Consider the following 25,118-nt stretch of genomic DNA (forward strand, 5'->3'; position numbering starts at 1 on the left):
TTTATACTTCTCACAATACTATCTAGGATATCAAAATTAAAAACACGCAATTGGTTGCAAGACATCTACATTTTTTATAGTTTGCCATTTTTTAAATACATGGTGTCGAATGGACACCACTAAACCAAAGGATAAGTGGAAGCTTTATGTGGAATTTGGGATGTGGGAGTTTAGTAGATCGCTGGGGTATATATATTATTTTTTTAGGTCTTCATCCTATTGGGGGGCCGGGGTTGTAGAAAACATCCTTAAATTTTATTTTAGCTAGCATATAACATTATCTAAAACAAGAAGACACAAAAAGCCTGCAGCTCTAAGTTATATTATGCTCCTGGTACTACAGGCAGTTGATGAATATACAATATAAAAACGATGTGGGGCATGAGAAAGTGGACAACTACATTAAAAGTCTTGCTTTTAATAAAAAGCATCTAATAATCCAAATTAAAAGTGATATAAATCTGAACATTTCACACACAACACTCCTCTAAAAACTGAAGAATCAAAAAAAAAAAAAAAAAAGACTCAATACTGTAGAACAATACATTAAAGTGTCGTTCCTAAAGATAGTAACACTCAGTTGCACTCAGCAGGAGTCCTAAATTTAATCGAGATGGTACAAGCCATCTGAACAATCTAGCAGTATATGCAGTTGCCTTACCAAACACCAACCGTGCAGTAATGAGGATTCCTTATAAGCGAGCATCAATTGGTCAGATACATCGGTGTAAAGAAAAGCCCTTTGGCCAGTCTGCAGCATTTTACTGTGTAGCATAACAAGATATTCAAAGTAGGCATCTCTTGATAGAGAGGGAGCAAGCATCTCAATGTCATGGCTTGGTTAAGGCCAATGGTCAAAGAATATATATTTTTAAGTACATTAGTGCCTAAATAAAATGTTCTGCTCAGACATATATGTTGTCACACCAAGGCTGGCCATACATATAGATTCCTCCACCCATGCTCTACATCACAAATGGGCAAATCTCCTGCTGTGGCTATTATACTCTGACAGCCGGCTCAGTAGCTATCAAAATACCCAAACTGTGGCTGCATCTGACTGGATGCAACTGTTGTGCGACAATTTTCTGCCTGGCTATTTTGATTCTTCAATCAATTTGTGCTGGGCAGGGGTAATCCAACAGGGCCACACACTAAGTGAATTTGGGCTGCTTCATCAGGAACTGCCTAAAATTAAAAAATGTACTGCCGGGAAGCAGAACACAGAAGGTTTTTCACCTTAAAGCAGAGAATGCATCCATTTTTCCTTTAAAACCACTAAGTCTTACCATCTGTAAATCCAGAATTAAGGGATTATTCGAAACCTCAAAAGCAAATAAAGACTAAAGTAAAAAAAAAATAAAAAGAGCCTCCGTCTTCACATTCCTAGTGCACTAAAATAATACTCCAAGGGCTGCATTCACTGCAGTGAACAGGAAACTTATCACAAATCGGTTTTAATTTCTTGTACATCTGTGTTAGCAGAGCTGTGCAAGGTGCAGCATACTTAAAAGTGCAACAGCGTAGACTGTGCTTCCCAACTTACTCTGTACAAGTGCACAGATCACAGGATCGTAGCTAAAAGGTCATTATACAGTTTACTTTGCTGTGGCTTGGGTAGGGCTTACACATTACCAAGAACACTCTGCAGGTGAGGACAAATACTAAAATGTTAACTCAGACACTCATTTTGCCTATTTAGGGCAGAAGAGGGGCAACCTTTGGGGACTGTCACTTTGCCCTGAATGAGAAAAGTGGCAGTGCCTTTTAAAACTATGTTTAATGTCTTGCCGAGGTGGATCGAGAGCAAAAAGGCTGAAATACTTCCCTTCCCTTCCCTAAAGGCCAATACCCATTCAAACGCCCTCTTCTGCATTTGATCCCTGAAGATCAGAGATTGGCAGATTCTCCCCTTAAGCAGGACATGTAATCAAATGCCTAGGCTTTTGGTCATATGACTGGCATTTAAAGGAGCCTGGTATAGCATTTCAACCCTTTTTTTTACCCCCTCAATTATTCCACCCAGCAAGACTGTTTACATATCTTCAAGTTAAAATGTAAGTCTTTAAAAATAGCAAGTCAAAGCTATGTTGGCAGTATAAAAGCTTTTTATAGTTAGTAGTACAAAAGCTTTTTTTTCCTAGAGATATTGTAGTAGTTTTCCTGATTTTTAGAAGGCCAGTGACACAGACTACAGTACAGCTCATCCCTTTGGAATGCAGTGCTATACTACGCACCACGTTGCATGTGAATGTTGCTGTTCATTCAGCATATTTAGGTTACTTTGTGTTGGATATAGAGTGTAGGTGCCAGGTTCTCTGAGCCTAATGCACCTATGTAATACTATGTTTAGCAGTTTTCATAAAAATAAACATTTTACTCTTGAACAAAAATTCTAATTAGATATTCTGTATAGTTGTTACGGTCATGCATTTTCTAGAAGGTTATTTCATCGAACCTGAGTGCTTCTAGCTCCATTCCAGAGACTTCTGCAGCGCAGACAACCCGTGAATTGTGCAAGATAACTGAAAGCTATGACCGTTCTATAGCTTGTGGTTGTTATAAAGTTCCAGCGCTTACCTGGTGCTATATTTAAAATACTATCTAAATATATTAATCTGTGGAAGGGAAAGGGATAGAAGGTAGTAGGTAGTGATAGATTCCTACCAGCACAGCACTTGATTACAGCCTAAGTGCTTCCATAGGGATACAGTGCATTGCATGGCAATGTATTGCAAGGCTCTGGACACACGCAAGTTAGGGTGAAAATGCGTAAACAAAAGCACAGTCAAATATACAGTCTGTAACTCCAAGAAACAGGTTGTTAACAGTACAATATAACCCCAACAAATGTCTTTCAAGTGATCCTGGGGTTACTTGTGAAATTGTGCAGTGGCATTAGCTGCACGGTGCTGGTGCTGTGCCAGAAGACGTCAAGGGAGAGTACAGGGGTTTATTAAAATTCACTCTTGCGTAGACGCATCTCATGCCGCCTCAGGTGGTTGTATAGGGACTGGACATAGGTGAAAACGCACTTTGAATCTGGCTTCCTCCCCATTATCATCATGTCCTCAACTTCCACCAATGGGACGCAGTCCACGAGATACCTGTTACAAGAAAACTATAATGAGAATAGAGTAGAAGATGCTCATGAGGGTGGAAAATTGAAGAATTTGAGCAGAGGGACAGAAGAACACAAAAGGAAAGTGAGAAGACAATTAAAAAAAAAAAAAAAAAAAAAAAAAAGGAGGACTAGATAAATTAACAAAACAGAGGGTAAAAATAAGAGCAGAACACATTAGAATTCTCCTGGAGTAGAAGGCCTGGTTCACACCTATGCAGGTTACAGTTTACACATTCCCGGTGCATTTTGCATTTTTTCCAATACGTTTTTGATCCACTGAAGCCTATGGAAGTCAAAAACGCAACCTGCTGGTCCCTGGCCCTTTCCATAAAATGCACCGATGTGAACGTGACCCATGGGAAGCAATGTGAAATGGACTGTAGTGCATTTCTAAAAAACGGAAAACGCACAAAAAAAATAAAATGTATAAGAAAAAATTGATAGGTGTGAACCAGACCTAAAAAAGTATAATATACAGTTTTAGATAAATCTAGTTTTTATCTTACCCTTTGAAAGAAACCATAAAACATTTTTACACAGTCCCTATTCTAAAGCCTACCAAGGGGTATATTTAAAAAGCAGTCAATGTTCAAATTCAGACATTGAGCCCCACCCCCTCCCCCAATTGGAACACAGACTTTGATTGACAGCAGCAGGAGCCAATGACGCTACTGCTGTGTCTCTGCTGAGATACCAGTTGACATTGTTGGACAGAGAGGGACCTTAGGCAAGTATTAGGGTGCCAATTCACACAGAAGGCTTTTTATCATAACGTATAAGTGCATTAGGATAAAAAAAACTCCTGACTTTACAACCACTTTAACTATATAGAATACGTGGAAGACTGACTTGACTGCAAAAGCAGAGAAGTGAATTGGGTTAAAGTAGAACTATGGGCATATTTTTGTTTTTTATTTTACATAGAGAAAGGGAGGGCAAGGGAGGGTTATAACCCGTCAGATTTTTTTTTTCCCACCATCTGTGTTCGAGTGCAGAGATTTCTCTTCAGTTCCTGTCCCAACACCAAACAGGAATGAAAGTAAATCCTTGAAAATTAAAAGGAATTCCTTGGGGACCCCATTGGAAGATTTTCCCTCTATTACTTTCCTGGGGACATCCCAAGACTTGGGATTTACTTTTACTTATGATGGTAAACATGACAAATAGAGAGGGTGATTCCCTCTAAAAGGGGCACAGACAGCAATAAAAACTGACAGGTGTTCTAATCCCTCGCTGCTCTATCCAAAAAAGTTTTGCTTTTAGTTCTACTTTAACAGTTTCAAGAATGGTCTCACACAGTAAAGCTGAAGTTTAGCCAAGAAAAAATAAATCCCTACAGCTTTAGTCTGATCACTCGCCTGTAATTTTTTTTTTTTAAATAAATAAAATAAATAAAAAGCAACTGGATCCTGGAGAACTCTTCTTTGAGGGGATGCCTGTCCTCTTCCTGAACTTCTGCTGTTGCAGTGGTTATCAGCTTTGGTTTTTCAGCAGTACAGATGGTGTGCCATGAGCACTCCCCCCTCTGTCACCTAATACTTTAGATACCGTATTTATCGGCGTATACCGCGCACTTTTTTGCCCTGAAATTCAGGGCAAAATTGTGGGTGCGCGATATACGCCGATACCCGCTTTCCCGCACCGAGTTTGAACTACTGCGCCGGCATATACCGAGCGCAGTACACTCGTGTATAGTAGGGCAGGCTCGGCTCCTCTCGCAGTCACGTCCTGGACGTACAGGACGTGACCGCGAGAGGAGCTGAGCCTGCCCGACTATACACGAGTGTACTGCGCTCGGTATATGCTGGCGCAGTAGTTCAAACTCATCGCGGGAAGCGGGGATCGAGCGGGGAGGACACCGCAGAAGGACGCCGGACCCGACGAGGAGGACACCACCGAAGCCGCAGACGGACGCCAAACCCGACGAGGCCGCTGATGGACGCCGCGCAAGACACCAAAACCAAGTACTAAAATGTTTTTTTTACAGGAAAGCGGGTCCATTTTATGGGTGCGCACTATACGCCGGAGCGCGCAATACCCCGATAAATACGGTACATTCTTTCACCAGTTAACACTGCCTATAACACATAGGGGGTCATTTACAAAAGGCAAATCCACTTTGAACTACAAGTGTAAACTACAAGTGCACTTGAAATTGCACTGAAAGGGAACATGGAGATGCAGTCGCTGTAAAGGGGAAGATCTTAAATGAGGGGAAGCTCTGCCAATTTTATTATTCAATCATATGCAAGCTAAAATGCAGTTTTTTATTTTCCTTGCATGTCCCTCTCTCATCTACAGCGACTTTCAGTGCAATTTCTAGTGCACTTTGCACTTGTCGTTTGCACTTGTAGTGCAAAGTGGATTTGCCTTTAGTAAATAACCCCCAATCTGTCAGTGAACTCTTGTATGTGTACTCAGTGAAAGAACTTTTCTGAATAGAAGATGAGGAAGGAACCAGCCTTACTGCTGTTCTGCCTGAAGCTGTTAACCAATTGCAGCAGCAGAATTTCAGAGACCAGAAAAGGGCAGGCATTCCCGCAGTGAAGCTTTCTCCAGGATCCATCTGCTTGCACATTGTGGAACATACTTTGTTAAAAAGGTAAGTGATGTGAGTAAAGCTATAGGGATATTTAATTTATTTTGGGCTAAACTTGAGCTTTAAAAAGGGAACCTACAAGCAAGGAAATATTAAAGTGGACATAGTTTTGTTTTTAAAGGTGAATGATATGGGTCCGTCACCCTGATCCTTGATACCTGACCTGCATTCTTGATCTAGTGACTCTCTAGGACAGGTGATAAAAGGTAGAATAAAAATGGGAGCCCCAGGGCATGCATTTTTTTTTTACATAATAGAGGGGGTGTGACTACATGCAACAATTGTCATTCTCAGTGAACCATCTGTAGACCGCTATAAAAAAAAAAAGTCCTTGCATTTTTTTTTTTTTGTACTATAAAGGGTATTATTGTTCAAGCATCAACAATACTTACTGCCCAGCAACTCCACAACCAACAAAACTCCAGGCAGACACTTTCACATACAAATACATGCCCATATAATACCAGTGGGGTAATATGACATATGGAGAAGAATCACTGACCTGTACTGAACTAAAAAAGGTGGGGGGGTTGATTTACTAAAACTCTAAAGTGCAAAATCTGGTGCAGCTCTTCATAGAAACCAATCCGCTTCCAGGTTTTTTTTTTTGTCTAAGCTTTACTGAACAAGCTGAAATTAGAAGCGGATTTGTTTCTATGCAGAGCTGCACCAGATTTTTCACTCTCCAGTTTTAGTAAATGAACCCCACACATACAGTATACATACACACTCTGAATCCAAGCAGACAATCAAAGTCTATTGCAGGTCAGTGACCACTTCTGCAGCTCTGCTCTGAGGCTGTTCAGTGTACCGGCAACCTACGAGCAGTCCTGAGGATTCCTAAACATTCATACTTTAACCACTTTCAGCCCAGGTCAATTATGATATTCTCTCCTACATGTAAAAAAAAAATGTTTTGCTAGAAAACTTGGAACCCCCACATATATATTTTTTATGCAAATGCCCTAGAGAATAAAATAGTGGGTGTGGCACATTTAAGTCGCAGTTTTTCAAATGCAATTTTTTGGAAAAATACACTTGAATGCACAAAAACACAATATAATACTCAGTTGTTGTTAAGAGGTGATGTTACGCCGAGTAAATAGATACCAAACATGTCATGCTTTAAAATTGCGACCGCCCGTGGAGGGCAGCCAAACTACGGTACCTAAAAATCTCCATAGCAGAAAACAAAAGAAAATATTTGGACAGCCACACTCCTGGAAAAGATTCCTGAATTGTCCTTTAACAGTAAAATGGAATACACTACAATCCACAGCAAAGGTGATACTCAGTGCTTACTCTTCTTTTTTGTTTTCTGCTATACTATGCACTGCCAGCACCTGTTGTCTCCAGGAGGCGATTAACCAAGCATTTCCATCTGGAGCGGATTTTCCTTTCTCCCCTAAAAATCTCCATAGGTGACGCTTTTAAAGCATTTATAGGTTACAAGTTTGGAGTTACATGGTAGGTCTGTTGCCATTGCTCTCGCTCTGGCGTTTGTGGCAATACCTCACATGTGTGGTGCGAACACTATTTAGATAGGGGTGTGGGACCCATTTGCGTGTGAGCACGGAAAAACTTAAATAAAATGAAAAAACAAAAAAAAAATGTCATCTTAATTTTTCTTATTGTTTTTAACACAGTACCTTTTTTTTTTTAATCAACTTTATTGCTATAACAAGGGATGAACAGCCTCCCTTGTGATCACAGGGGCAGTAACAAATCCTTTTTATGGAGAGATCTGGAGTCTATTAGACCCCAGATCTCTCCTCTGGCCCCCCCAAAGCATCAGTTCCTCTCACGTTTTCCTAGGGCACAGCACAGGAGAGTCCGGTAAAGGCAGAGAGAGGAGGTGCCCTTTAACGGCTAGGATTACTTTCACTTTGTAGGGAGCCGCTGGCACAAAAAAAATTGATCTTGATCATTGCTGCAGCAATGACCGATATCATACTTCCTGTCGGAGGACAAATATATTATACATATGGCGTATGAGAGGCCGTTAAGTGTTCGCAAATATAGGTCTGACATTTTGAGATTAAAAGACTGGCCAGAGAGATTTCTTTGTCGCAGTTGGCCAGTTTGAACAAGTTTTGATATTTACAGGAACAAAAAATTCCCGTGTTTTCCTTTATTTCTATTCGCATAAGCATTCCTATTGTGCATGTACAAACCTTTGAGGTTATTTACCCTGAATGATGAATTTGTCATCCCTTTGTATACCACCCCCACAGAAGGGCTTAGCATGCATGATCTATATTTAAGGGGAGCACAAAAAGGGATCACAATTGCCTACCTCATGCCTCGACAAAATCCTGGCGCCAGATGGCAATTGCGACAAGAAATTGTGACCTGGCGCCCACCGGTAATTGAGGCCGCGGCCTCAATTACTGGCGATCGCGCGGTGGGGGAGCGCGGAGGCACAGGATCCTGCGTCTCCGTGCGCCCCCACCTCCACGCGATCGCGGCGGGCCCGCCACGGCCAGTAATTTAGGCCGCGGCTTTGCAGCCTTGTGAAGGCCCAAGCTGTCTTCTGTGACCTGGCGCCATCTGGTGGTGGCCGTTGGCATTACAAGTAAAACAGCAGTTCTAATATGTGTTTTTGTTACTGTTTTCACTGTCATCTCCTTCCCTCTAATTAGAACCCCTAAACATTATGTATATATTTTTTTTGTTCTAACACCCAGAATAAAATGGCGATCGTTGCAATACTTTGTCACACCGTATTTGCGCAGCGGTCTTACAAACGCACTTTTTTGGGGAAAAAATACATTTTTTTATTAAAAAAATAAGACAACAGTAAAGTTATCTTAATTTTTTTATATTGTAAAAGATAATGTTACGCCGAGTAAATTGATACCCAACATGTCACTCTTCAAAATTACGTCCACTCGTGGAATGCTGACAAACTTTTACCCTTTAAAATCTCCATAGGCGACGTTTAAAAAATTCTACAAGTTGCATGTTTTGAGTTACAGAGGAGGTCTAGAGCTAGAATTATTGCTCTCGCTCTAACGATCGCAGCGATACCTCACATGTGTGGTTTGAATACCGTTTACATATGCGGCTGCTAGTCACGTATGTGTTCGCTTCTGCGTGCGAGCTTGGCGGGACGGGCGCGTTTTCTGGCTCCTAACTTTTTTAGCAGGCTCCTAGATTCCAAGCAAATTTGTCAAACCCTGGTCTACCTACAAACATGTTAGTTCCACAGACATCGAAAGTGGACTACCATACACAAATCTACATTTGAATGGTCCCTGCTGAACTAGCCAAATTTTGGCCAGTGTATGGCTAACTTAAACCTCAATCTGTAAAGAAGCGCAAGTCCCTTCTTGAATAAAAGTGTGATTTCCACTTAATTGGAACCTGGTCAAAATGATGGGAGCAGCCACTCTGAACCACATACTAGTTCTGGACAGTCACCTCACTTACCAGCTACCTAAACTGTCTCAATTGTACTGCCTTGACATTAGTATGCAACCCGCAAAACAAATACGCAGTTTTTCTGATGCTTCCGAGATTTCATCTGCAACGGTCAAACAATATGCATTTTAAATTTTCGAAATCATTTGCAACCAATCCATTTTAGGTTGAGCGACAAACTTTAGCATTTTAATTGTAAGCAAGTCCAAACCAGAAAATGCTTTCTCCATTCTTTTTATGTGCGCTGTATTGCACAACAGCGTGCTTCAGTGGACAGTGCGAGTACCACTTGAGATAACAGCAGGTCATTGCCAACTTTTTTAACATGAATAATTATAGTGGGAAAAATGGACCAAAGGAGGAGGGTTCTTTTTCTGCCATAACTTTAGTTAAGGTACACCACTCTGACAGCAAATACACTGTGGCATACTGTATATGCCCAGTACTGGGGCCCTGGTATTAACATGATCTTTGCTTGGGCACATACACAAGCTCTGTGACTCATAATTTCCATGATTTAGTTTATGTATCTACAGAAACAATCTCCCTAAGTTCCATATAAGTGCATGACTAGTCTCCTGGATTTAACAATCTTCCAACACAACTGTGAGCTGATGAATGTTCAAGCAATGTGTTGAAGATTTGAGCACGCCAGAGGACAGCAATGAGATACATCCAGCTGAGGGACATTAAACAGATATGACTATTGCTTGTAAACCTGGAGACAACCAGCTGTGGAAACATGCCCATCTAATAAAAAATACGACATATGGATATTTAATTCTACAAATTAAAAGGGCAACAAATCTTTTATTCTATAGCCATTTGTGTTAGAGTGTAAAGGTCAATTGGGAAAGCAATTATTATGGAGTTGCAACATTCATATCTGAGAAAAAATAGCCCACCATAAGATGGACATAACAAAAAAACAATTCCTTTAAAAGTATACTATATGGTAAACACTTGTTACATACCCATCTCTTGGTATGCTACCAATATTCTAAACAGTTGCATCTATTTTTAGATCCTGGTTCAAACAGTTGCATCTATTTTTAGATCCTGGTTCAAACAGTTGCATCTATTTTTAGATCCTGGTTCAAACAGTTGCATCTATTTTTAGATCCTGGTTCAAACAGTTGCATCTATTTTTAGATCCTGGTTCAAACAGTTGCATCTATTTTTAGATCCTGGTTCAAACAGTTGCATCTATTTTTAGATCCTGGTTCAAACAGTTGCATCTATTTTTAGATCCTGGTTCAAACAGTTGCATCTATTTTTAGATCCTGGTTCAAACAGTTGCATCTATTTTTAGATCCTGGTTCAAACAGTTGCATCTATTTTTAGATCCTGGTTCAAACAGTTGCATCTATTTTTAGATCCTGGTTCAAACAGTTGCATCTATTTTTAGATCCTGGTTCAAACAGTTGCATCTATTTTTAGATCCTGGTTCAAACAGTTGCATCTATTTTTAGATCCTGGTTCAAACAGTTGCATCTATTTTTAGATCCTGGTTCAAACAGTTGCATCTATTTTTAGATCCTGGTTCAAACAGTTGCATCTATTTTTAGATCCTGGTTCAAACAGTTGCATCTATTTTTAGATCCTGGTCTAAACAGTTGTATCTATTTTTAGATCCTGGTTCAAACAGTTGCATCTATTTTTAGATCCTGGTCTAAACAGTTGTATCTATTTTTAGATCCTGGTCTAAACAGTTCCATCTATTTTTAGATCCTGGTCTAAACCGTTCCATCTATTTTTAGATCCTGGTCTAAACCGTTCCATCTATTTTTAGATCCTGATCTAAACCGTTCCATCTATTTTTAGATCCTGGTCTAAACAGTTCCATCTATTTTTAGATCCACAATCTATTTTTAGATCCTGGTCTAAACAGTTCCATCTATTTTTAGATCGAACAATCTATTTTTAGATCGAACAATCTATTTTTAGATCCTGGTCTAAACTAGGGCTGAAACAATTAATCAACAATCGATTATGGAAAAAGCTGTCAACTACTTTCATAATCGATTGGTTGACCTGCATACAGAATTCATTATTTGTTTACATATCAGAAAATACAGTGCAGTCTACATACAGCTCAGTACACAAAAAAGTGTCTGAGAACTTGTGATTTTGAATGTGTGAGGAGCAATGACTCGTGGGGACATGTAGTCTTGGGCAGGAGAAAGAAGCGATTTAAAAGTGACTATAAAAAGGCAGAAGTTTTTTTAACTTGCTATAGGGGCAGTGCGCACGGGAGCCGGCAGTGACGGCATGATCGCCGGCACGCTCAGTGCACATGCGCCGTAGACATCGGTGCCCATTTTTGGGAAAAGATCTCCTTAACCGTATACGTTAAGGAGATATTTGTTGCACCTACAGGTAAGCCTTAATCTAGGCTTACCTGTAGGTCCAAGTGGTCTTGTAAGGGTTTACAAACACTTTAAGGGCTCTGTGTACAGAAGATCAACATCTGAACCCAGAGAAGGTGGAGGCTGATAGACTGGAGGTAATATGAGGCATTATAAACTAATTTTATTTAAATAGTCTTTTTTTTTTTTACTTTACAAATTATCTAAATTATACACCACCCTTTATTTATTTCCAAATAACCGATTCATTGAAAAAAATAAAAACCGTCCCTAGTACAGATACCGGAACAGGTTACATGTTCCAACCTAAAAACGGTTGTAACATATTCCAAAGGTGAACTTTAAAAAAATTTAAATTACAATAAAATGTATCAATTCAAAATTTTAATATACCTCCACTGCCCTTCACACACACCTGCAAATACAAACATGGGCCCATGGCGTGCACATGTATGTAAACCATGATTGCACAACACATATGAGGTATTGACCCAAACGTTGAAGTGAGAGCAATAATTCTAGCACCAGAGCTTTCAATTAACTTTAAAGGGGTTGTAAAGGTTTGTTTATTTTCTAAATAGGTTCCTTTAAAAGGGGTTGTAAAGGTAAAGTTTTCCCCCTAAATAGCTTCCTTTACCTTAGTGCAGTTGTCCTTCACTTACCTCATCCTTCCATTTTGCTTTTAAATGTCCTTTTTCTTCTGAGAAATCCTCACTTCCTGTTCTTCGGTCTGTAATTCCACACAGTAATGCAAGGCTTTCTTCCTGGTGTGGAGGGTCGTGCTTGCCCGCTCCCTTGAGGGGGGAGGGGGCGAGCAGGAGAGTCAGGACGCCCACTAACACACAGCTGCTTTATCTGCAACGTAAAGAGCGTCTTGACTCTCCTGCTCGCCCCCTCAAGGGAGGGGGCGAGCACGACACTCCACACCAGGGAGAAAGCCTTGCATTACTGTGTGGAGTTACAGACAGAAGAACAGGAAGTGAGGATTTCTCAGAAGAAATAAGGACATTTAAAAGCAAAATGGAAGGATGAGGTAAGTGAAGGAGGACTGCACTAAGGTAAAGGAAGCTATTTAGGGGAATTTTTTTTTACCTTTACAACCCCTTTAAGCTAGTGCATTGTTCACTTACCCTTTCCTTCGATTTCCCTTATAAATGTTTTTTTTCCCTTTGTCTGAATTCCACACTTGCTGTTTCTCCTCAGTAAGCTGTTCTGGCTGACTAACCCCCAGCCAGAACGGCTCGGATGATGGGGGCAAGCTTACTGAGGAGAAACAGAAGGGAGATCGAAGGAAAAGGTAAGTGAACCAACAATGCACTAACCCATTTAGAAAATAAAAAACAAACCTTTACAACCCCTTTAACCACTTACCTACCGCTAGACGTCATATGACGTCCTGGACTTTAGGGTGGATATCTGAATAATGCCTGCAGCTACAGACATCATTCAGATATCCTTCTTTTCAGCCAGCGATTCTGCGCATCTTAAGATCATAGCGATGCCCCCCCCCCCTTTCCATCCGGTGCTTCAACGGGGCTCTCCCGTGACATTGGGGGCCCGGAGAACGAATCCGCCGGCGTCGGAAGCGCTGGATGACGAGGATAGAGATTTCCAGTGACCAGACCGGAGGGCCCGGGCGCGACTTTATGATGTCACACCTGGGTACCTGGAAGTAAACAAAGCTGCAATCGCGGCTGTCAGCATGAGATCGGTGAATTTTTGTTTCCCAATCTCATGCTTTCCAGCCTGGAAGAGAGATGTGGGGTCTTTATGACACTGCATCTCTCCATAAAGAGGACCTGTCACAATAGATTCCTATTACAAGGGATGTTTACATTCCTTGCAATAGGAATAAAAGTGATAAAAAAAATAAAAATAAAATGTATAAAAACGCCCCTGTCCCCAGTAGCTCGCGCTCAGAAGCGATGTAAACGCTGTTCAAACCACACGTGAGGTATCGCCACATTGGTTAGAGCATGTGCAACATTTCTAGCACTAGACCTCCTCTGCAACTCTAAACTGGTAATCTGTACAAAAAATTTAAGCGTCGCCTATGGAGAATTTTAAAGCAAAGTTCCACCCAAAAGTGGAACTTCCGCTTTAAGCACTCCTCGCCCCCCTTATATGCCACATGTAATTTTTTTTTGGGGGGGGGGGGAGTGGGGGCTTCGGTAGGAGTGGGACTTCCATTCCATGAGTGTACGCAATTTTAAACCGTGACAAGTTAGGCATCTATTTACTTGGCGTAACATCTTTTATATAAAAATTGAACCAACTTTACTGTTTTGTTATTTTTTTATTCATGAAACAGTTTTTTCCCCCAAAAAAGGCGTTTGAAAAATGATTGCGCAAATACCGTGCGAGATAAAAAGTTGCAATGACCGCCACTTTACTCCCTAGGGTGTCTGCTAAAGTTTTTTTAAGGTAGCACCTAGGAGATTTTCGTGTACTGTTTTTTGCAATATCACAGGCACATGCAATTATAAGACTTGACAGGTTTGACATCTATTAAATCAGTATTTCTCAACTAGGGGTTCCGTGGCAATCCACCTGTCAGTTGCAGGCAGCTGCCAGGAATATCCCATCCCCTCTGCCGACACATGCAGAGATTGTATCCCAGCGGCTTCAATGCCTATTGGCTGTGGTGCACTGTTCCCTCCTCCCATCTTGTCCATCCCAGGTGCTTGTAGGACATCTGGGATGGACAGGATGGGAGGACGGGCTGGCCAGGAACAGCGTGCCATTAGAGGACTGAACAGCCACCTCTGCGCAAGTAAGAAGCCGGTACAGTAGTGTGCCCAGCTGCGTCTCCCACACTCTGCCCCATGTAGTATGCCCCTGTGTAATGTGCCCTGTTCTCTGTCCCATGTGGTGTGCCCATATAATGTGTCCTGTGCTCTGTTCCATGTGGTGTGGTGGCGTGCCCTGTCCCATGTCTACGAGTAAGCATCACATGATGCGAAACATGTCAGCTCTTTTTTCCTAGTCCACTTCTTGTTTGACTGCATGAATTTTGGCTGTTTTTTCTATTTGCATTTATTATTTTTTTTTATGTTTTGAATAAAGACATTGTTTGAGGAGTGCGGCGATCCAGGATTTTTCTTTCATCCCATGCTAATTGAGCACAGCCAGCACCCTCTTGGTTTGTTGGGACGGAAGCAACGGGGATTAATTGTTTTATAGAGCGGTATACTTTTCTTCCCTGTCCCATGTGGTGTGCCCCATGTAATGTGTCCTACGCTGTCTCATGTAGTGTGCCCCCATGTAATGTACCCCACAGTCTATCCCAGTGATGGTGAACCTTGCACCCCAGATGTTTTGGACTACATTTCCCCATGATGCTCAGCTAGACTGCATGAGCATCATGCGAAATGTAGTTCCAAAACATCTGGGGTGCCAAGGTTCGCCTTCACTGGTCTATCCCATGTAATGTGCCCCATGTAATATGCCCTGCCATCTGTACTATGCAACTGCCCCCCATGTAATATGCCCTGCTATCTGTATCATGTAATGTGCCCAGCTGTGTGCCCCATAATGTGCCTCCCCCCTCACGTAATGCACCCTGCTCCCATGTAGTGTACCCCCCCCCTTTGTACTGTGCCCTCATGAGCCCCTGTACATGGTTTATCTCAAGTTAGACCCAGAATTAAACATCTGTCCAAAACCAAAAAAAACACAAGTTTTACATTAAATTGGTACATTTTAACATTCATTCTATTTAATGCCATTTCAGACTTTTAGCCAGGGGTTCCTCGCAGGAAAAAAGGTTGAGAAACACTGTATTACGTTGAAGCAACGTCATCTTTTACAAAAAAATGGGTATTGTATTGTGTGTTTGCACTAAAATTCATTTCATTAAATTTTTCCTAAAAACATGCGTTTAATAAAACAGTTGCACAAATATAGTGCTACATAAAAATCTTCTTAGTCTCCAGGACCTTTGCTTTCAGAAAATATATAATGTTCTGAGGGCTATAGGTACATTTTTTTTGCCAAAAATGCAGATTTTTACATGTGTGCAAAAAAAATGAATAATTGCTTTAATGCCGAAGTGGTTAAAGCGGAGTTCTATCCAAAAATGGAACTTCCACTTTAAGTGATGGTGACCCCCATTTTTTTTTTGAGGGGTAACCCTCTTGTTCGAGGCATACAGCTCCCACTTCCTCCGGGGGCTCTGGAAGGAAGTTTCCTACTAGATTCCTTCTCCACAGATTGCTCTTAAAGTGGCTGTAAACCCTTACCAACCAAAGTGACAAGCCTCTTGTGAACACAGAGATAAAACAAACATTTCCTAAATAAGTTGTACCTTTTTATCTGCCGTCCACTGTCCTACACAGCAGTGGTCATCAACTCCTGTCCTCAGGGCCCACTAACAGGCCAGGTTTGCAAAATAACTGAAAAACATCACAGGTGATATAATTTGCTGCTCAGCGATTGCAGTATTCTAGTCTGCATCTCCCCAAGGTAATACATAAAAACCTGGCCTGTTAGTGGGCCCTGAGGACAGGATTGATGATCACTGCTCAACAGCTTTCTCAAAACACACAGACCAAAAGCCATTTCTCAGCTCCAGCAGGAAGAGGGCGGGGATAGGTCACATATGGCATAGCATAGAGCAGGGAGCCGAGTGTGACATGAGTAACACACCCACCTCTACACAAACTCATAGGGAAACATGCACAGTTGAGGCGGTCAACCACCTTCTGTACACTGAAGGTGGGGTCGGGCCATCTCTGGAGATTCTGTGGTGTCAGGATAACCATAGGCATGCGCAAGGGGTGTGCCTGGGCACACCCTAATCCTGGGATTGGCAACCTGTCAATGGTGGGCAGGTGACAGGTAAACCGCAATCCTTCCTTGCCGCCCCTCAGAACCTGGACAGGAGAGGTGGCGGGGGGGGGGGGTGGAATTTAGTGGAACCAATCTGTATTTTAATCTTGCAGCAGCTGAAAGTAAGCTTCTCCTTCTCCTCCCCTTTGTCAACATTCAGCTGTTACAGGAGGAAAATATAGCGGATCAATACTAATATATGCCACCCCTCCTTTCCCTGTTACTCTTCCTTCTTTGCCCGGGTCCCCCATGTGCTCCCTTGCTCCCCCATCATCCCATTGTTTCAGGATGGAGAGCAGTGAAGAGGCCGGTAAATATTTTAAATGCATATGTGTTGGAGCTTTGGGGTGCACACCTATGGAGGATAACCTTTCAAACGTGACTAATGCAAGTAGCAGAGGGGAGACAGAAATGGCACTTTGTTCTTTGGATTGAGCTAGTACACACTACAGAGGGATAGACTCTGTTCATTTTTCATTTCAGAAGTTTACAACCACTTTAAAGCACACTGCTCTTCCGTTGGAATGTGCCGTTTAGCAGAAAGGAAGAGATTCTCTGGAAACACTCAGAAGACAATTCAAAAGACAGGTTGAAGTGTCAAGCCAAGTGCTAGATCTGTTCAATTTATTGTTTAAGAAAAAGCAGACTGTGTATTTCACATTAACCCCTTGTCAGCACTCTCTTCACGCTCGTCATTCAGCATCACATGCATGGCAAACTGCACTCCTCACAAACCGCATACACAAACAGCTTCCTATGTACTGATAAATAACATTCTCACCAGTAAGTCTATCTTGGGAAAAGTCCTAGGACTTTTTGGTTTTTACCATCCCCTTCTGCACGAGGCAGCGGTAGAACTCCTGGATGTACGTGTACACACACTTCCAGTCCGGTTCTCTCATGCGGACCATATCCTCTGCGTCTAGTAACTGTGGACAGTCAGCGTGCTTCCTATTGGTGAACGGATGGGAAGAGGAGGTGGAAAGAGAGAGAGAGAGAAACCAGTGAACACAGCCCGGTGGGGAGAAAGAGAAAAAGAAGAGAGAGACAAGAGACATTCATCAGTGGTTTAAACATTCTGGTGCCATATCATGAACATACCCATGCTGTGAGGATTCAAGAATTGGGGTGCATGGTTGGGTAAAACAATTATCCACTAGGGTGACAAACAGATATCTGACAATTACATGGAGTGTGTTTGTGGATGGTGGAAGAAGTGCTGGGGTATGGAAACAGTCAATGTGAAGTGCAACAAAGCCAGACAGTAAAGAGGTGGCACAGATTCTGTGGGAATCTGAGCGTGTGCAGCACATGAACATATGTAATGTGCGTAGTTGGTGGCTGCTCACATGACAGGACCCACAACTGGAATAAGTTCTTAAAAAGCCACACAGCTGCTAGACTTCTATAAGTGTATGAAGTTCTTCAAGGGCAAGGCCACCTTGGCCCTAATCCAACTTTAGTTTTCCATAAGATGCCTTGCTTGGATCTTGACATTCAGGAAGGTCCCTTGTGAGCTTCAGCAGGAAAATGCAAATGGCCAGACCAGGGTTGCTGAACTGCATAGAATTGTACCTTCCCACTGTACTGCCAACACTGAAACCATTCAGGATTTGAGTTCATGGTTTTGGAGATATGGCCATTTGGGTTCCAATCCCGATGGCCAGGCCATTTGTATTTTCAGTGCACCATTTCATATTTCAATTAAATTAATCAACAAATCTAAAGCCAATGCATTGTTTATAATATTTAAAAAAAAATTTTTTTTAAATGCAATGGTTTTTGTTTGTAGAATTACTTCAATCATTTAGTTACATATACATATCCCATATAGGTTCTAGTACATACGCTACACTATTCTCGAAATACATAAAGATAAAGCAAGCATCCACAGAACATTAAAAATGATAGGTTATGCAGAATTAGAAGCATTATCCTACAGGCTTTTCTGTAAATTAGGTTTCAGAATCATGACATTCCATATACATTTAAGTACAAGAAGCTCAGATAGGCAACTATCCTTGGCAATTGTCCAGTGAGGCAGCTCGAAGCAGTTTCAATAGAAAAAGACATTAAAAATTATAAACTACAATCATTAATGTTGTAGAATGGCGTGAGAGGAACAGACGGGGCTCAATTTCAAGATCTGTAAAAGTAGCATTTCCCAACTCAATCACTAGGGACCACAAGCAGTGGCACACTATTTCCAAACTAAAATTTAGTGCGTTTGGTAGTACCCAGCACATGATACCAACAAAAATGGAATGATAAAAAAAAACAAATAAATATTTATGATGCAGGACTAACAAACAGGATGCTTTAATGCTCACCAGCAGCACATACCCACCATTCCCGATTTCTGGCGCTGCTCTATTCGGCCACCAGGAGCAAAGAACACACTCACCAATGTGGCAGTACCAGTGGTCAGTGAGTGGCCTATTGCTCTCACAATGAGGGGGGAAGTCAGTATCGGCTGATGACCAAGGAACATTAGGAACCCTTTCACACTGGGGCGGAGCGGGCGTTAGCGGTAAATCGCCACTAGTTTTATTGGAGCTTCACCGCTGTTACAGCGGCGCTTTCCGGCCACTAGCAGGGCGCTTTTAACCCTCGCTAGCGGCTGAATAAAAGGTTAATAGTGCCCATGTTGCAGCACTGCCCATTAATTTCAATGGGCAGGGGCGATGGAGGAGCAGTGTATACACCGCTTCCCCACCGCCTCAAAGATGCTTCTTGCAAGACTTTTTCCTGTTCTGCAAGCGCACCGCTCCAGTGTGAAAGCACTTGGGCTTTCACACTGGGGTGGCTTGAGAGGTGCTTTTCAGGCGCTATTTTTAGCACAAAGATGCCCGAAAAGTGCCCCAGTGTGAAAGGGGTCTAGGTGTAGAACCTAATTTAAAGTAGAACTCCAGCCAAAGCCTTACAAAAGGCCAGAGTTCCCCCTTAAAATGTCATTTTAAGGTGGCTACTCCGTTCTTGATAAGAAACTGAGGGATACCGAGCCACTAATTAACACTGAGAAGTGTAACTCCATGCCTTCTTTATTCTTGCTAAAGGCTGGGCTGTCTATATGCATACTGTCTTTTTAATCCTTAAAAATTGATTTAGGGAACACAGGTCTGAGCAAAAGGGTAGCTTTTCTGTCCCCCCTTCTCTAAAGATAGAAAAGCCAAATAGGTTTACAGATCAAATACAACCACATTTCACTGGACTGCTTGCAATTGGCCAAGTGCATAGTCTAGAAGCTGCTAGCAGCAGAAAAGCCAAATGAATACAAGTAAAAGTTGTGTAGTTAGAGATTCTAAAGCAGCAGCACATGCCATGTGATAGAGCAGGCAGGGACTGAGGGCAGCGTGGGCCTCCACCATTTACCACCCCAAGGGAACTGTACTATTTCATCCTCACAAAGTACTGCTTTCTCATCATGAGCACTTTGGAACACATTTGAAACAAAGTCAATAAATATTCAGACTTTCACAGCAAATAGGACATTTCCTACATTAATAACAATCAAATGATAAAGGAAAGCAAAAAAATAATTATACAAATGCAGGAAAAGCAAGTTGAAAGTAGAACTTTAAAGTAACATAAAAAAGTATTCCAAAATATAATTATGAAACATATTCAGTTAATTAAAAAATCCTGCAAGTCCCTGAAATAGGCAGACTTACAGTGGATATAAAAAGTCTACACACCCCTGTTAAAATGTCTTTTTTTTTTTTTTTTTTTTTTACATAAAAAAAACCTGAGACAAAGATAAATAATTTCAGAACTTTTTCCACCTTTATTGTGACCTATGAACTGTACAACTCAGTTGAAAAAAGTAAATAAAAAAAAATAAAATAATGTGATTACACAAATGTACACATCCTCTTATAACTGGGGATGTAGCCATGTTCAGAATTAAGTAATCACATTTGTGTTAAATAGGAGCCAGTACATGCCTGTCATCATTTAAAGTGCCTCTGAATATCCCCAAATAAAGTTCAGCTGTTCTAGTAGGTCTTTACTGACATTTTCTTTGTCGCATCCTACAGCAAAAACCATGGTCCGCAGAGAGCTTCCAAAGCATTAGAGGGATCTCATTGTTAAAAGGTATAAATCAGGAGAAGGGTACAAAAGTTTTCCCCAAGGCATTAGATATACCATGGAACACAGTGAAGGCAGTCATCAAATGTAGACTGTGACATTACCAAGAACTGGACGTCCCTCTAAAATTGAGGAAAAGACGAGAAGAAAAAAACTGACCAGAGAGGCCTACAGCAACAATAAAGGAGCTGCAGGAATATCTGGCAAGTACTGGCTGTGTGGTACATCTGACAAAATCTCCCATATTTTTCATATGTCTGGGCTATGGTGTAGAGTGGCAAGATGAAAGCCTTTTCTTACCAAGAAAAACATCCAAGCCCAGCTAAATTTTGCAAAAACACATCTGAAGTCTCTCAAAAGCATGTGGGAAAATGTGTTTTATGGTCCGATAAAAACAAGGTTAACATTTTTTGGCCATAATTCCAAAAGATATGTTTGGTGCAAAAACAACACTGCACACCACCAAAAGAACACCATACCCACTGTGAAGAATGGTGGTGGCAGCATCATGCTTTGGGGCTGTTTTTCTTCAACTGGAACAGGGGCCTTAGTCAAGGTAGAAATATTAATGAACAGTTTCAAATACCAGTCAATATTGGCACAAAACCTTCAGGCTTCTGATAAAAAGCTGAACATGAAGAGGAACTTCATCTTTCAGCATGACGACCTAAAGCATACATCCAAATCAACAAAGGAATGGCTTCACTAGAAGAAGATTAACGTTTTGGAATGGCCCAGCCAGAGCCCAGACCTCAATCCAATTGAAAATCTGTGGGGTGATCTAAAGAGGGCTGTGCACAGGAGATGCCCTCGCAATCTGACAGATTTGGAGTGTTTTTGCAAAGAAGAAATATTGGAAAGTCAAGATGTGCCATGCTGTAGACTCATAGGTGCTTCAACAAAGTATTAGTTCTAGGGCAACCATGTTTTTTTTTTCTTCCCTTCATTTGAAAGATTTCAGTTTGTTGTTCAATTAAGTTGTACAGTTTATAGGTCACATTTTTTTTTACATCACAGAAACCTGACATTTTAACAGGGGCGTGTAGACTTTTTATATCCACTGTATGTAATTAGAGCCTGTCGGGGTCCTATAGATTGCCCAATATTGAAAATTGAATGTGTTTTCTTGCACTTGAAGCTAGAAAAGGAAAAGAAAGCCAGAGAGCACATTAGTTTTAGGATGATGCATGGTGCAATAAGCAGCCTGGTAACAGAAAGCTACAGCAGTGAACTGGAGTGTCACCATACTTGTAATGCAATATACCACAGGTGTTTATATCAAAAGACTGGCTGGCATTACAAATCCTACAGCAGGTAAAACCGTTCACATCTATGTTTTTTAAATGTAACAGTTTGGCTGGAATCTCAGTTTTCAAGGCTTTATATATTGGCATCCAAAGGGCAAATGGCACAGTCAGAGATTAAAATGGTTATAGTTACACAGCAGAATGCATTCTGACATACTAATCAGAAGCCAGACCTCATTATTGACCTCAGCTGTCCACAGACCTTTGTGTTTGGAAGCTTAAAGAATGATGCACGGGGCTCTCTCGGGTTATGGCATGGGATCACTTTTCAGAGACATTTGACAGGTGATATGTTGCCTATTTTAACCCTGTAAATGCCGCACCAACACGCTGCTGCAGTGTGGTCCCATTCACTTGAATAATGGGGGGGGGGGGGGGGGGGGTACATTTTACCATGGTTGTGAAGCAAAGCATCGCAGTTATGGCATAAGGGGCTAGGTGTGTGTGTAGGGGGGGGGGGGGTTATGCTTTAGACTTGCTGTACAAAGCTCTTCTGCATTAAAAACGGTTTGTTGGCAGCCTTGCTAGATAAAAGTCTTGTGCGTGGTTATATTCTTGGGAGCACCATACAGACAGCACACAACATATACTATTCTATCCATTAATAAGTCAAGCTCCTTACATGTGTTAGTGATTGTAAGACAGTACTGACAGAGAATCAGTACAATTTAAACATAGCTCGTGGCAGGCCTTTAGGACCAGAAGCATGAAATGCATTAGAACAGTAGGTGTTGTCTGAATGGTAACACTAGGTAAAGCCGATATAAAAAGTAAATCAGTGTTCCCTCTGTGGCAATGTGAGTTCCTGACAGTAACATTCTGCTAAAATCAAGCCACATAGATAACAAAAAACAAACACACAACACGACAAGCCTCTCAGGAAAGCCAATACATACTCTGCAGCTGAGAAGGCCAAGTCAAAATTCTGTCTTCTGTTCTGTGGAGCGAGTTGGTTGTAGTCAAACGCCTCAGGGAAGAAGTTATGGACCAAGGCACAGAAGGCCATTCCATCACTCCAGCTAGAAGAAAAGTTATGGATGTCCACATGCTGAAAAACAAAGAAAGTGACAATGGTAGCTTCCCATCACCTCAGTACTAAAAATGCATTAATTTTATGACTCCAAAACATTCAAATGATGGTTACTTAAAAACTACAGCTAAAAGAAAACCTCTACAGAGAGAATGATGCGATTGCTGACCTCCCACCATAATGCTACTCATCTGACCATCTTTGTCTTCAATGCTTTCCATGTCATTGACCTGGAGCGAATACGCAGCAAGTTAAATCGGTGCAGTCAGAACCACTGAACTGCATATGTGTACAAGATAAAATAACATCAATGTTTTTCCTATCAGCATGATAACCAGGTAAATAGCATCTTCAGTATGTAGAGGTCAGCAATGGTAGCCTTTATAAGTACCTCAAGACATTTTTCTGAAGCTAAACCTACTTTATACAATATTTTTTCTTTTGCAGAAACGGGATACATGGAAACGTATAAGATCTCATAGAAGATGTACCTCATAACCTCGGGTCTTTGCTTTGCACCAGTCTAACAACATTTGCTTGATACTGTTCGCATTAGGGACGCCAAATGCAGACGACTTTGGTGTGGCAACTTTGGCAAAAGCAGGACTGGATGAACTAGGAAAAAAGAAGATGATGCACAAAGTCATTATAAATGATTTCAATACAAAGGTCTTTAGAATGTTCAGTTCTCATTCTATGTGAACATTAAAGGCACATCTACACCCAAAGAACAAGACTGTATATATTTCCGCTTACCAGTACTTCGATATAGCTGTGCATAGGTTTACTTTTTCTCCCCCGAATCACTTTTTATTCAAAGTTTTTTAATTTTACAAATAAAAAATAAAAAAACACATTCCCTCATTATAAACATATTGAGTAGCAGCTGCTTTACAAAAGGCTCACAGTTCGCAATATAACCAGAGATCAACAAAACATTAAAAGCAAGAAGGGGAAAGCCTTCACTTAATGTCATTAAAAACGATCGTGTGTGGGCTTCAGAGCATTTTTCGGGTTCTAAAAAATGGGCAAAAAAAAAAAAAAAATAGAACATGCTCTATTTTTTCACAACGTTTTTAACGTTGTCGGTTTTAAGGTTGTAAAAAATGGTCGTGTGTGGGCTTGAACGACGTGAAAAATCCGCGCATGCTCAGAAGCAAGTTATGAGACGGGAGCGCTCGTTCTGGTAAAACTACCATTCGTAATGGAGTAATCACATTCATCACGCTGTAACAGACAGAAAAGCGCGAATCGTCTTTTACGAACACTAAATCAGCTCAAGAAGCCCAAAGGGTGGCGCCATCCGAATCGAACTTCCCCTTTATAGTGCCGTCGTACGTGTTGTACGTCACCGTGCTTTGCTAGAGCATTTTTTTGTAGTGTGTAGGGAAGGCCGTTTTAATAATCAGGTTGAAAAAAACTTTTTTTTTCTAGACCCTTAAAAACAAAAGTTATTTAGAATCTGAAAAACGGTCGTGTGTACGCGGCATGAATCCTGATGCCCATTCATCAATAGGATCAACAAAGTTTAAAACATTATTCATCACAAATAAATAGTGGAGCCATACCACTGCTAAGTCCAGATCAGAAAACAAAAAAATCACCCAAAGAACGTGCCTACCCATTGTCTGCTTTGGCCACCCACATCCGCCTTTACAACATACCAGACAAAAAACATTGTAGAATCTGCAGGGGCACTAATGCTAAGGGGGATAGTCCTGGAATCTGCAGTCATGGGTCCCACAACGTGTGGGGAGTGCCTCATTGTAGCATGATATGCGGACAAATAGCGACACGAAATTAGCGGTAAAGCGCCACTAAAAATAGCGGTGCTTTACTGCCCCTGCATCTTCCACCCCAGTGTGAAAGGGGCCTAAGCAGGGTAGAATTAACCTGCGTTTACCTGTCTTTAAAAAGTAGGAGGGAGTGGCGAAAGCCATTTTAACAGAATAGATTTATGGTCCAGATAATAGAAGTCCAGGCTTGAGTCATATATACTTCATCTAAGAAACCGAATGTACAGGTCAATGGGCCATTGTGCAAGGGAGACTGGAATGCATGATAGTAGGGATAACACGCCAGTAAAGCACCAGTTTGGGGCACTTCCAGAGCATATGTAAAAAAAAAAAAAAACAGTCCAGACTCTCGACAGGTCCAGAAATGTAATATATACACAACGTTCTATATACGCCTACGTATAACAAAGAGTTGGGATAGATGTTGCATTGGTGAAAGGGTTACACTACTAGAACCTGTTCCAGAATAGTTTGCCAAATCCCCCAATCTAAGGCAGCTATATTTGTAGTCCACCCTCTCCTGCCAGGAAGCTGTAAGGAACTAGTCAACA

At 41.3% G+C, this 25,118-nt stretch overlaps 1 protein-coding gene across 3 annotated transcripts in view; it reads right to left on the reverse strand.

Annotated features, from left to right (window-relative positions):
* Positions 1–200: 200 nt before the first annotated feature.
* SMTN (smoothelin) overlaps positions 201–25,118 on the reverse strand; it is a 218,487-nt gene continuing 193,569 nt past the window's right edge. For 2 of the 3 annotated variants that reach the window (XM_040352229.1, XM_040352210.1), the window contains exons 17-19: positions 23,263–23,386; positions 22,638–22,789; positions 201–3,107 (exon numbers count right to left, since the gene is read on the reverse strand). In XM_040352229.1, the coding sequence (XP_040208163.1) occupies positions 2,957–3,107; positions 22,638–22,789; positions 23,263–23,386 (427 nt within the window). In that variant the 3' untranslated portion in view covers positions 201–2,956. Of the gene's footprint in view, positions 3,108–17,126; positions 17,297–22,637; positions 22,790–23,262; positions 23,387–25,118 lie in introns of all 3 variants that reach the window. The other variant, XM_040352219.1, reaches the window with a different exon arrangement.

The sequence above is a fragment of the Rana temporaria genome, chromosome 1 (genome assembly GCF_905171775.1).
Source record: "Rana temporaria chromosome 1, aRanTem1.1, whole genome shotgun sequence".
Taxonomy (NCBI): Eukaryota; Metazoa; Chordata; class Amphibia; order Anura; family Ranidae; genus Rana; species Rana temporaria.